General features: G+C 37.3%; 1 protein-coding gene across 1 annotated transcript in view; it reads left to right on the top strand.

Annotated features, from left to right (window-relative positions):
- The window catches only part of LNPEP (leucyl and cystinyl aminopeptidase), a 105,866-nt gene extending 97,211 nt beyond the window's left edge, over nt 1-8,655 (top strand). Inside the window, exon 18 of the mRNA XM_030848306.2 lies at nt 612-8,655. Within this exon, the coding sequence (XP_030704166.2) occupies nt 612-737 (126 nt within the window). The 3' untranslated portion in view covers nt 738-8,655. The remainder of the gene's footprint in view (nt 1-611) is intronic.
- The last annotated feature ends 6,062 nt before the right edge of the window (nt 8,656-14,717 follow it).

The following is a 14,717-nucleotide window of genomic DNA, read 5'->3' on the forward strand; positions in this document are numbered from 1 at the left end:
TGTATAAAATGCTGCTGGGGAGGTTGGGTATCCCTTTGCCCTCAGGCTGCTCAGTTTAAGTCAGATGGTGGCTTCTCATGCCAAATCCTGTCCCTTCTCTCTGTCTGCCTTCATCAATGCTAATGATTCTGCATCTGGATTATTTCTAAAGGGTAGATAGATATACAGCAATGAGGAAAAATCCTGATTCCATTCTCAACAATATTCCTTTGTCTCCCTAATACAAATGAGTTTTTTTAATTAAAATCAACATATGCCAAGTTTCTTTGTAAGTGGTGATTAAATTGTTTTTGAAGAATTCCATTCCAAGGGTAAAATTGGGCACCAGGCCTAACTTTAGACCCTACCTTATTTACTGTTATTTACTGTTACTCATCCTTGTGGGAGTACGGGGAATTCATTTTTAAAATTACTTCAGATTTCACCATACTTGATCAGGAACTCGATGTAAATACCTCAAATATTAAAATATAATATTTCTCATCTCTACTTCTCTTAAGACATCAGCACGGCCATCACTAACTTAAAGCTTATTTGAAAAGGATATTCAGAGTTACCTGAGAAATACCATCCTTTTCTTGTTTTGAAATACTTCTGTGTGCAACTTACAGGTCCAGGCATTCTTTGAAAATCAGTCAGAGGCAACCTTTCGACTTCGTTGTGTCCAGGAGGCTTTGGAAGTCATTCAGCTGAACATCCAGTGGGTGGAAAAGAACCTTAAAACGCTGACGTTTTAGCTGTAGCATGCATACCTGCACCTCATTCGGTCACCCATTCAGACAGCTTGTTAACTTGGGCTCTGCTGCTTTTGCAAAAGCCAAGGTGAAACCAGGATCGCTGCTGAGTTGCTTGCACTCTTAGGAGTTATAGTTTGCTCAGGGCCGGTCTGTATTTTTCATCTGTCTTTTCTAAAATGTCTTTGGGCAGTGTGTAGTTATTTATTACCAAATTATATTCACCTACATGCCAACCATCTACAAAAACAATGGGTAATTTTCTACTTTGAAGATATTCAAATGGAGAAAAAATATCTGTTTTGGAATTCTGTTTTATCCCTCAGTATCTGGAAAGTGCTGACACCGTGAAATAAGGAAAGAGCTACCATAGGAGCCACCATCTTTGCAGGCTGCTGGTTTATTAGCCACTTGTTGCTTCTTGTTGAGAGATGTTATTTGAATGTGGTTCAAAGTTAGCTTCAAAAAGTATGGTAATGAAGTCGACGAAGCATGCAACTATACAGAACTGACCTCAAGTGTGCAGATCTACTTTGACTGGCGGTTTTGAATAATCCTTTATTTTCTGGAAGAAGTTTATAACTATTATATTTTTTTTCTGAAGAATAGCCAGGTGCTACAGAATTTTTAATTTTTTGCTGTATTGTAAAGCTAAATAACAAGGCCAAAAGATTAAATTTTCCAAATATTTAACACTTCCTTTTTCATCTTTCAGGAAAATATTTCAAACCGAGTTAACGTTAATTACAATTATTTTACTTATGAATTCCAGTATTCTCCAAACCTCTGTACACCTTTATCACTCCCTGCCATAGATACACCTTATGTTATACATAAGTATTTCTACATTTATGGCAAGCATTTTTTTAATACTGATGTCTCTTATCCTGACTTTATTACTAAGAATACAATTTGTTTAAGTTGCTTTTTGGCATAATCATAGACACTTTCTCTGAATCATACCCGTTGGGTGGATTTTCATTTTATATGATAGAGTTGCATATTAGAAGCATATTTTAAAATAGGGCCTTTGAGAAATTGAACATTTTTATTTAAAGTTCACCACAGTACCTTAAAGGAATAAAGAGAATGTGGGTAGGAGTAGCTTGATTTAGGTTTAATATGGTGGGCTTTGAATTTTTTCTACTGTCGAACCAGTACTTTTCTTGAGTTGAAAAATCAAAGTTTTCTTTTGTAATGGCCAAACTAACAGATTATAAGGAATCGCCATGGAAGGAAAGAAGAAAGAGAGAGAGGAAAGCATCCAAAACTGTATGGCAGTCTTACTCCTTCTAAAGGAGGAATACCGTACTTGAATTTTTTGAGCTATGCAGACTTATACCTAGATTGTTGTGTTTCTTTGATTCTTAGGAGAAAAGCTTTCTTCGTAATAATTTTTGTACTTTATATTTTGCTTGAAAACATCTACATATATAAAGAGGATATTTACCCATTTTTCACCTAAGATTTTCCCATGGAATTCCATCCTTTTTAATGTTATGCTATCCCATCTATATGGGGCTTCCAAAAACTAACTCTAAGTCAGGAATATAAGGTTAAATAATAGGTAGAACATGTAGTATAATAAGTATTATTGGAGCTTTTGAAGTTTTTTTCCCCCAGAATTTTATTTCACCACTGTATTTCTGAGAACTCAAATAGATTGAAGCACAGCAGAATAGGATTCTGTCTTACATGAGCACATAGATCCAGGACACAATTAAGTACTGTTTGACAAGTGTTATATTCATTGCAGAGAGACGGTCTACTTGAATTAGTAAAAAGACACATCATACTAGATTACTATTATGATGTGCCTTCTTATTGTAGAAGAAAACAATGTATGCTTTGGAGGTCTGAAAGGCTATGAAAGTAGAAATCTAAGGAGTCCAGTTTGTTTATATCTAATCACTTGTTAATACCAAGTGATTAGACATAATTAAACTGAAGTAGTGTCAGCTGCCACCGTAAGTTTGTGCCTTCCTCCATCTTGTTTTATATAAATCTCTTTAAGTGAAATTGTGTTGTTTGCCATTGTTTTGGTGTTCATGAACTTTCGTACTGTCACTGGTTCTACTTAATGCTAATGTCCTTTGCCTTTCGTGTTTTCATTTTACTGTACTTTAGCCACTGTAGGAACAAAGAGCTGTCAGAAGAGTTCTGGGTATATAGAGGATATTGAGCCGCGTCAGTCTTACTGGGTACAGAACAGAATCCTTTCTGAATATTGGAAAGAAAGAAATGAAAGTTAAGTGATGAGTTTGTTGGATTACGGATAGCCTGTTATTGAGTTGGATTTTAAGAGTCTACTCCCTCTAAAGCACCTGGAATGATACTCTGCGATCAGACTGCTGAACATTCCCATAGTCCCCATGTATTTCATGGGGCTGCAGGGAAGGTGTATGCATCTCAGGAGATGTGGCATCAGCAGGAACAGCAGTTCCTGGGCCGAGTTTGCAAAACAAGACCTGAATTTCGTAGGTATGATGTAGCTCTTCTTCTCCCTTTTGCCTTTGTTTTTTTTTTTTTTTGAATTGGAATTAACTCTCTTTTTAAAGAGCTTTCTTCCTCCTTCTGCCCTCACACCCCCATTTGTACTTTAAAAAGCTTATGTAAATATATATATATATTTATTTTTTTGCTGGGTTTTACTTTCTTTTATTTTGTGCTTCTCCACATTGGCAAGTAAATACCAAATGAAAAGTGGAAGTCCAAAAGTATGATAAACCTCCTCTTCTCCCTTTCCCTTATTGCCTGCATGGGCAATAGCTAATAGAATAGTGGATTGATTTCTTTGAGTGGCTCTTTGGGGGTATATACTTTTTAAATGTACGTATGTGTTTTGAAATGTTTTTATATTCTTTCATTTTAATATAGTTTGTCCTGATGAAAAGTAAAATATTGTCCTGTGAAAATCTCTTCTACCCTTCCTATTTTTCCTGTATGGACAACAGCTACAGAGTAATTACTTGATTTCCCTTTTTGGAAGGAGATGGTAATAGTGGGAGAAGGGCAGAGTATGTTCTTTTTAAAATGTGTACAAATGTGTTTGCTGCTATTCTGTGGGTGTTTGATTTTGTATTTCCTTCATCCTTCTCATGGATAAGTAGATATCTAATGGACTGTGAAGGTCCAAAACTATGACAAATGTCCCATTTTCCCCTCTTCTTATTGCCTGTGTGGACATACTAACAGAGTAGTTGTAGTTTCTGTTGTTTTGATCTAATCTGTTCTTGAGGGCAGGGAGAGGGGAGGGTTGTATATTCTTCTTTCAAGTGTACGTAAATGTTATGCTACTTTTTATATTTTTTTAAAATTTATTTTATTTATTTTTGGCTGCGTTGGGTCTTTGTTGCTGCACGCGGGCTTTCTCTAGCTGCGGTGAGTGGGGGCTACTCTTCGTTGCAGTGCACGGGCTTCTCATTGCGGTGGCTTCTCTTGTTGCAGAGCATGGGTTCTAGGCGCAAGGGCTTCAGTAGTTGCAGCATGCAGGCTCAGTAGTTGTGGCACGAGGGCTCAGTAGTTGTGGCTCACGGGCTCTAGAGCACAGGCTCAGTAGTTGTGGCGCATGGGCTTAGCTGCTCCACGGCATGTGGGATATTCCCGGACCAGGGCTCAGCATCAGCAGGCAGACTCTCAACCACTGCGCCACCCGGGAAGCCCTATGCTACTTTTTAATATTTCATTTTTATATGTGTTCCTTTGCATGAATGCATATATACTTAATGAAAACTGAGGTTCAGAGTATGACAAATCTCTTTTCCCTTTTCCTTATTGCCTCCTTGGGCAATAGCTAGAGTAGTAGTTTTTGTTTTGTGGGGTGGGAGAGAGTGGGGTATGTACTTAATGTATATAAATAAATCTACTACTTTGTATTATAACTAATTCATTTCATACTACCTCCTTCTCATAGGACATGAAAGTACCTGATGAGACGTGGAGGTCCACATGTTTGACAGTCTCCTCTTGTCCCCTTCCCTGTTGCTCATGTGGGCAGTGGCTAGTAGTTGATTAGTTTTAGAGGCTCTTTTGTGGGTATTGGGGTCCTTTTTAAATATATATTCATGTTTTTACTTCCTTATTATAGTATTTCGTTGGGTACCCAGCCCTTCACTTGGACCCGTAGGTTGCTAATGAACCACAGAGTTCTGGATGGATAGCAGTCTTCTCCCTTTCCCTTTTTATCTGTATAGGCAATAATTTTAAAGTAGTTTGGGCTTTTTGAAGTTTTGGGGGGTGGGAAGGGACTAAGGGCAAGATATATACTTTTGAAAATTGTATATATACAGTGCTAGTTACTATATTGTGTTATTCCATTTTGTACCTGTCCCTTGCTTGGACGTGCAGGTACCTAACGAGATGTGGAAGTCCGGATGTATGAAAATCTCCCCTCTTCCCCTTTCCTTGTTGCCTCTGTGGGCAATAGTTTTAGAGTAATGTAGATTATTATTTCTACCTCTATCACTCCCTCTCCTGGGAGCGTAGGGATATGTACTTTTTAAAATGTATATAAATGGTTTTTGCTCCTTTTTTCTGTTACTTCCTTTTGTACCTAAACCTTTCCATGGATACTTAGGTACATGATGAAAATTAAGGTTCATTCTATGAAAAAAATCTCCTCCCCTTCCCTTGTTACCTGTCTAGGCAATGACTAGTAGCATGGTTGTTTGGAGTTTTTGTTTTTTTTTTTTTGGCAGGGTAGTGGGGAATTTCTGGGTTTGCATTTTGTTTTCGTGTCTATAAATGTTTGCTGCATTTTTTTGTTCTTTCACTTCAAACCTAGTGTTTTGTTTGGACTTGTAAATATCAAATGTAATGCAGAGGCCCAGATCCAGAGATGTAATAAATCTTTTCCCCCTTCCCCTATAGCCTGTGTATACCTACAGTAGTATGAGTACTTGAGGATTTGGTTTTCTGTTCTTTGTTTTGAGGTTTTTAATGGGGAATGAGCTTGTTGGGCAAGATATGTAAATATTTTAATGTATATAAATGTTTCTGCCTCTTTAGGTGTTTATTTCATTTTGAATCCAGGTTTTTGCATAACTATTTAGGAATTTAATGAAAGTTGAGATTGATTCAATGAAAAATCTCCCTGCTCCCCTTCCCTCATTGCCTGGTGGGCAATGGTAGAAGAATAGATGTTTGGCTTCTGTTTTTGGAGAGGCAGGGATGGGAGAGGTCTGGGTGTGTGTGTGTGTACACACTTCTTTTATGCAAATGTTTGCTACATTTTGTGTGTTATTTCACTTAGTACCCATTCCTTTGCTGGGATCTGTAGGTACATAATGAAACATGGAGGTCCAGATGTATGATAAATCTCCTCTACTCCCTTCCCTCACTGCCAACATGAGCAATAGTTTAACAATTTGGGGTTCTTTTTGGTTTTTCTTGTTTTTTTTTTTTTTAAGAGGGAGGAATTATTGGGTTGAGTAGTAGTTAGTGGGAAAGGACAGGGTATGAACTTTTAAAAAATGTGTATAAATGTTTCCATGTTATTGATTTTATACCTAGTCCTTTGGGTAGATGTCAAGGTACCAGATGCAAATTGAGGAGAAGTGTATGACAGCCTCCCCTTCTCCCCTTCCCCTTGTTGCCTGTGTGGGTAACAGCAAGTAGAAGAGTTGGGCATTGTTTGCTTACTTGTTTCATAGAGATTTATATTTTTGGCAGGGGAATGTTCTTAATACATATGAATGTTTTCATTTGTTATTTTATTTTGTATTTAGTCCTTTACATGGCTATGTAAGGACTAATGAAAATTGAGTTTCATAGATTAAGTTACTTCTTCCTTTCCCACATATTTGCTCCTTCAGCTGGAGCTAGTGTAGTTGTTTTGTGGTTTTGTTTTATTCCCTCGGATATATGCCTTTAAAGATGTAAATATATACATGCATATATATGATTTGCTTTTCTTCCCCCATTATTTTCCTTTAATACTTAGTCCCTTGCAGGGCTCTGAATGTATCTAACTAAAAATGTCCCACCAGCTCCCTGCCATCTGACCTAAAGGTGTAGCGTTGTGGTGGTGTAGCTAATGGCAACAGGCATGCAGCAGAAAAGATGCGAGAAGACACTTGGATATGGTTGAGTTGTGAAAGCTAATCAGATCCAGCATTCTTAGGTTGATTCAAACTGAATGAAATGATGAGAAGGGACGTGTACTTTGGAAATCCCAAAAAGTCAAAAAAGACGATACTTCAAGTGTGTTTGTATAAATTTTTTTGCTGATTCATCTCTTAGTGGTAAGCCAGTTGACATGCTGCCTAGACCTCACTTGAAGGCCCTTGAGAGTAACTTTTTTTTTTTTTTTTTTTTGCGGTGCGCGGGCCTCTCACTGTTGGGCCTCTCCCGTTGCGGAGCACAGGCTCCGGACGCGCAGGCTCAGCGGCCATGGCTCACAGGCCCAGCCGCTCCGCGGCATGTGGGATCCTCCCGGACCGGGGCACGAACCCCTGTCCCCTGCATCGGCAGGCGGACTCTCAACCATTGTGCCGCCAGGGAAGCCCAGAGTAGCTTCTTTATGAGGCCTGGATTCTGACCCAGTTTGTTGCAGTTCCATCAGTAGCATATTCTTGTGTACTCAGTAGAAATTATTTTGGTTTCTGGAATGAATCTTTTGAGTTATTGCCATCATTCTAGTAAATGACAACATGGGCCCCAAAAACTAATCTGAGAAGAATTTGGGTGGCAAACCCTGTCTTCAGCACCTTACACATGGTAGGGCGAGTTGGCCCTTTCCTACCCAGAGCTTTTCTGCGTGGCTGCACCTGTCTCTCCTCACTTCTCCACTAGCTGAACCATTCCTGTTCATTCTTCCTTTTTGTCTTCAGTGCTTGCACTGTTAGATGTTATCTTATGGTTTTGCATGCATTTCATACATCCAGACCTGTTAGCTTTCAGCATTCTTGAATCATTATTTCACATTGACTCTTCATCCACCACATGGTAAATGTTATGACTCCACATTTGTCTGTATCTAAGAAAATGCATGTGTAAAATCCATCCATCCCTCTCTCTCTCCCTCCAAGCTTCTGAGCACTATTTGCTTGTTCTGCAATTTATAATGAATATAATGCTGAAGAGTTGCCATATTGTTATTTTTAGAAACACTGAGTGATAGGACTCCTAGAAAGTTTGCAAAGAGATGTTATTTACCATATCAAACTCTCAGGTTCTAGTGATGAAAAATTTGCTTATACTTGGCTGTTACTTATACCTGCTGCTGTAGGAAAAATAAAAGTTTATTCATGCCACATTTAACTTTGATCATAAAGAAAAGGGGGCACCTTTTTGGAGTTAGTCATGGTCATCTTTCTTTAGCGGTATTTCTCAACAGTTCTTAATCTGAAATAGTTCACAGGAAGTAAAGGTCAGGGCTTAGCTGAATGAAATGCTCCAGAACTTGAACTGTATAAAGCATCAGTACAGTAATACACTCATGTGTATAAAATGAGAATTACAGCATAATTGGAATATTTGCATTAATCAACAAACTCACATTGAGACAAACCATCTTACAGCTAGCTAGCTATCTTGATTAAAGCCAAGTGTTCCATATTGCTGTGAAGAATAGTCTGTCAAATGCTTTGAAAAGTAATTACTTCAAAACTTGTAAAAGGTATCACATTTTTGTATTTAACCACTTCTTATAGAGATCTCCAATTCCTTCAATCTGAGCTTGTGGGTAGAATTCTAAATTTGTATCATAATCTTGTCTTTTGTGAAAGATTTTGAAAATAGTATGTATATATAATATTATATATGCAAATTGTGTTTTGTCACCGGTGAAGGGAAAGGCTTATTTTTCTTTATACTTCTGATAACTTGTTTTGCATATGACCAGCACTGACTGAAAGGCATGTGTACCTGCAAACACTGTTGCTTTTTTTGTGAAATGAAAATAAAAGTATTTAAATATAAATATTGTATAGACTATTTGGATAACAAAATTACATATAAAGTGGTTTATCATCTCAGCCCTACCAGGACAGCAACCGTATTCATTGTATTTCATAGCTTGCCTCCTACCTCACCAGTGCTCCAGTATCCTTACTGCATGTAACTCAAGGGTTCTCAAACTCATTATCGCCATGTTGGGCTATCCTGGGCATTGTATGATTATTAACAGCATCCCTGGTCTCTAATGCAAATAGCAACTCCCCTACTCGCACTCTGACAACCAAAACTGTCTCCAGACATTGCTATTAAAGTTTTCAGTGGATGCGTGAGACTCACTCAGCTACATGTACTCCACACGGGGCAATTATTTTTTAGAATGAAATGGTTCTTGTAAATACACAGATCACTTGAGTAGCCATTTGACACAGTAACAGTGCAGTACCTAAATCAGTATGAGATATGTAACTTGTTATGCCAGTGAAAACAAGGAACTCTTATCTTGAAGGTGAAAGACATTGGATGCCAGCGGGGAATACCCCTTGCCTTGATTCACACATAAGTGGAGTATGAGTGCACAGCTTTTTTTGAGGGGCACTACCAGAGTTAACAGTTCTGGTCAGGTCTAAAATAAGAGCTTCCTTGTTTGATTCCCATGAGTGGTCTTGGGGGAGAATTGAGAATTTCTTAGGCTCTCAGATGTGGGAACTAGAACCAGTATTCTTATGTATTAATTGTTAGCACTTAAAGTTGGGCATTGTAGGGCAAATACATAGGGTTTTAGGTAAGGGAGACACTATTTCTGGGCAAACAAAAACACCTTGAAGCGATAATACCCTTTTAAAATATTACCATTAATAATATATTGGGGAAAGGTTCTTAGGAATTAAAGATTTTGATCAAAAGCTGCTAGTTCAATTCTGATACTTTGTTTACAGATAATGTACAGTAAAAATTGAACTAAAACCCATTATAAATGTAGAAAAAACATTCTGATTCCAGTGGACTTTTTGGATGTTAACTGACAAAAGTGCTCAACCTGTAAGTTGAGAATTGTTTTATTTGAAGATATTACTGAGGACTATAGTCCGGGAAGGCAACCTCTCAGCACTGATAAGCTGTTACAAAGAGGTAAGGGAGGGGCCAGGATTTACAGGAGTTTTTCCTGAAAAAATGTAGTTCAATATCAAAAGATTACTGCTAATCACCAAAAAAAAAAAAAAAAAAAAGACATCAAGTTAATGATTTTAGTGCCTTTCTATTTATGAGAAGAGGCAAGAGTCTGGGCTCATTGAAGTTATTCCTTTGAAATGTATCTTACCTAGGCCCAGTATCCTGTTCTTCTCCATTCCGAATTACCCTCAGAGTACACCACGGGGGGCAGCTGCGGTGGCTGAGGGCTTGACAGTGGGCCAAATTCACTGATTACTGAAATGGCAGGCAACTTTTTTTGTTTGTTTTAAATCTTTTGGCTGCACAGCATGTGGGATCTTAGCTTCCCTACCAGGGATCAAACCCACGTCCCCTGCATTGGAAGCGTGGAGTCTTAACCACTGGACCTCCAGGGAAGTCCTGGCAGACAACTTTTTTGTCCACAGGCAACTCCTTGTGGTCATAAATTCAACCAAGGTTTGAGAGGCATTTCATGCCGAATTTTCCTACAGCACTAGGAAATATGATCCAGGAAATGTTTTCTCTTGCTGCTTCTCCCCATTCCTACAGTTCACTATTACAGTTATTCTGTGTAGAGTTACACATGGTCAACGGCCTCAAGACGTTCAGCCATCATTAGTTTTGTCAGAGGCTGGTTACGTGTTGGATAGTGCAAGAGACAACTGTCTTATATCAAGTGGACAGGATGTAAGGAGGACAGCTAGTATCATTAATAAAATCATAGTACAGCAGGTAGAGGCAAGGCAAAAATAATTTGAGAAACAAAAGATTAACATGATGATTAGTATAACTAGATGTAATTTGGTCACAATAAGCCATCAAGTCTACAAGGGAGCCAGATGGAGAAGGCAAATTCTGGAGGGATCAAGTAGAGAGGAAAAAAATAAAGTATACCTTTTGTATGAAGATTAAAAACATCTATCAACTTGTTGTAGGTCATAGCACAAGAGGAAAGGCTTTCTGGAAAACAAAGATTAAAAGCCAGTATTTCAGAAAAGTCAAAATTATAAGTCATTTATTGTTCATTCAGTCCCATATAATTAATTCCTGTTGATCTGGATGAAGCCAGGTTTTCCATTAGAGTTTTGTAATTTCGTACCCATTCTAGTGGTATGATCTAAAAGTCATCAGAAACTTGTTTGTCGAAAAGTCCTTCTTACGAGTCTTCTTGAAGATCTTCATTTTATAAAAGCATCTGAGTAAAATAATGATCGTCTATAAATGACTGAAGACTTAAAATGGCATGGTTAAAGATCTGATTACAATGCAGCTGACAAGAAACTCAGATATTTCTGTGACAGCCAGCATTTTAAGATAACTAGAATTATGACTGATAACATACCAGGACACACCAGATTTTTAGATTTTGGAACATCTATATTAATGACATCTACCCATACAATATAAGAAAATTGTACCACCACTTATTTGACCATGTTTCCCATGTAATATACCAAATAAATCTATTTAGTATCTGTCTTTGGGATGTTTCAGGGGCCCTTTGAAGCCTCCCAAAGCTAGCTACAGGTCAGAAGAACTTTGGTTAGAATTTGACTTAGGGAAGTGTGTCAGAGATATCAAAAAGTTTTAAAGCACTCTATCAAATAGGACCATAGGTCACTGTGAAACAATACTTATTCAACCAAAGTGATGAAAGATTTTTAAGGTAAATACAGATCATTTAGAAGACAGAGAAACTCATCTAGTATCAAAAGTAGCTCAACATTTCAAGAAAACTTTTTCCTCTTAACAGAAAACTCCAATACTGCACCAGCTCACCTTCAATAACTAACTTCATTTACCTAATTAAATTTAATCCAATCTCAGCCTGATTATGCACAAAACTGTTCTCAGTCCTCCCTTCCCACAAGCCCTCCACAACTTTCTGTACCTATATTTGTTTATCCCTTATTTTTTTTCTTTCACATTTAGAATTAATCAGCTTTAGGACAAAAATCACTTTCCCCTTAACACAATGCATTTCCATTCCTCATACCTTCTTTTGCTGAAAACACACATCCTACTGTCCTTGCATACTAAAATATTTCCCTTATTTCTAGTAGCTTTACTTACATATTTTAATTAGAATTCTCAACTCTGAAAAACAGTTTCTAGTGAAAACTAAGAAGCAATTACGAACACACCAGTATTTCAATTACAAACACACCAGTATTTCTTGATTGGCAAACTTACAAACATATTCTATAACCTCTAGAAACATACACGTTCACATAGAGTATTACATCAATGTGGTACAAGACGTCTCTAATAGAACCAAACATCGTTAGTTTTCCTCTTATAAAGACAAATGTAGGTAAACTTAGACCTGTTTAGCAATTAATGTCCCAGAATTTTATCTTATTTGAAAGAATCTGGATATTCAGTGAATTCTACCATCTAACTTAGCAAAACTCTAAAGTTTCAAGTTACCAAAAATCTGGGGAAACTATTTTAGATAGACATACTCAAAACATTATTCCTAAAATGTCCCTTTATATTTTATAACTTATGAAAAGAATATACCAAGTTAATTCTTGCTGACAAACTCTGCAACAGAAATAATGAATTTATTGACCTTCAGAAAACCTAGGTACAATAAAAATAAGGCATGTCTATTGATTAAACAAACAAGCTTAAGCTAGCTTTAATACCAGATATTAATATTTCCTAGATCACATGAACCTGAAATTCTTTCTGGCCAGTTTTCTTTATACTTAGAAATATTTAATTTGCAAGCACTTTTAAGTCAATTAAGTAGAGCTCTTTTATAATTTAATTTTGGTAATACTATCTGGAGGTAGAGACATACGTATAATTTGCACAGACATAAACAGACATAACTAGAGATCTCCGAGCTTTACTTTAAAACCTTGGTTATGAATCAGGTATTACAATATAAACTTACTAGTTTATAACAACTGAAATAAGTTTATTTGCTCAGATGACTAAGGCTTTACTCTTTGTGGAAAAGACTTAAGATTTGTGTTTGTCTGTGATAAATCCTTAAGGAACCTGTGAATTTGATTTTGGTGAGGGAGACTTTTCAGAGGTTTGAGTTTAAAAAGACCTCCCCCTCCCCCTTTTTTCCCTTTGGTTTCAGATTCTACCTGATTGAGCTAATTAGGCTCAGTCTCAGGTCACTGTGGACTGAAACTTCTGATTTGTAGAGAATTGCAAGACAGTTGCTTTTAATTCTCCTAAGAACTGGTTTGCCACATAGATGATATTAAAAAATTGATTTGCCCAACTACATTTAGTGTTTTTTTTAAATCAGTAAGAATATTTCCAACTACACTGAGAATCAAAAGTTCTATGTTCTAGAACTTTAGGGTTCAGTTTATTAGGGCTTCAAAAGTTTGCACAAGGCATTCAACGAAGACCCTCTTTCTGAGGGTACAAGTTAAACCCAGAGCAAAAAAAAAAAAAAACCTATTATTGTTTTTATTAACCCCTGAATATTAGCCCCCAGTTTTCATTTAATATTTGGTGGGCTTAGGTAACCCTATTGGTTTCCTTTAGTATGTTTAATTAACATGGCCTGATGGACAGATTTATATGCCCCATCTTAAAGTACCAGTCAGGGGAAGCATTCCCCAGTGAGACATAATGTCTATCCCACAATATAATTAGGCAAAAAAGATGTAACCGTGTTATATAAAGTCCATTTAAGTATACCAATTTTTATAAACTTTCACTCAAACTATCCACTTTTATACCTTTAGTTTCCAGTAGGACCCTATCAACAAGTCTTGGTCTTATACGGAGTCCCAGAAGCTTTCCTTTTTATCCTCCAGCCATTTTATCTTTTTTTGTATAAAGGCTTTGGGGTCTCCAGTGAGTTGAGCCAAGGGACTCAGGCCCTTTTGTTAATCTTTTAACTTGATTAGTTGCCACGAGCAATTACTGGTCAGGTATCTCGGTGTAATTTTTTTTCCAGCCTTTTGAATATATATGTATTTTTTAAACTGGGGTAAATACAGCAGACTTGTTTGGGGCCCTTCAAGGTTAAATGGGACAAAGGGCCCCTATTGGTCCCCAACATTAAGTAGTATTGTATCAAACCTTTGTTTTAATCCTATTAACACCTGTTTTATTTACCCCATTTCTTAATAACCACCTGAAGATTTTTTCATTCTTTTGGAACAAGTCCCTTTAAAATGTCCACTTTGTTGGCAAGAAGTCTGTAGACTTTCCGTTAGCTTCTTACTTCCCTGTTAATCAACCTAATTAACAATCTAATGTTACATTAGCATCTGTAAGACCCATTGAGGGGAAGCCTAGACCACAAATAAGGTTTCCCAGACTTTTGTTTATTTTAAACCCAGGGAGTTTCTAGGTTAGCCATTTTATATATATTTAAAACCTTCTAATTTGTTTTTTTTTTTTTTTCCCATAGGTATCAATAAAGCAGCTGTTTAAAATGAGAGCTCTCTAAATATTTACCAGTTCAAAAGCTTCTCCAGTTTAAATGGTCCATCATCTGGGCATTGACAAGTAGTATCTAAATAGCAACTCAAACCAATAAGATGCAAGAAGTGTCCCCACAAGGGAGTGCTAAGCATGTAGCCTTCACAGTATCTACAAAGGTTACTCCCCACAACAGTCTAAGAATGTAAGGGGCCATCACTGTATAGGCAGACACAACAGAGGTTAAGATGACAAAGGCCCTTTATGGGCTGGGACCCCTTATGACAAATTTCCCTGAGAGTTGGCACAGCTAGACAAAAAGACTACTGAACATCCCAGTCTATTCAACTGGCTGCCAAATGTACACTGCATGTGTACCTTCTGGATGACAGAGACCAAGCTTTCAAAACAGAGTGGGGGGTTTGTGGGGGAGATGCCTAAGATCAGGTAGAATATTTACATCTCAAACACACAGGGAGAGAAATGTAAGTTCCTCCTAGAAGGGCT

The sequence above is a fragment of the Globicephala melas genome, chromosome 3 (genome assembly GCF_963455315.2).
Source record: "Globicephala melas chromosome 3, mGloMel1.2, whole genome shotgun sequence".
Lineage (NCBI taxonomy): Eukaryota > Metazoa > Chordata > Mammalia > Artiodactyla > Delphinidae > Globicephala > Globicephala melas.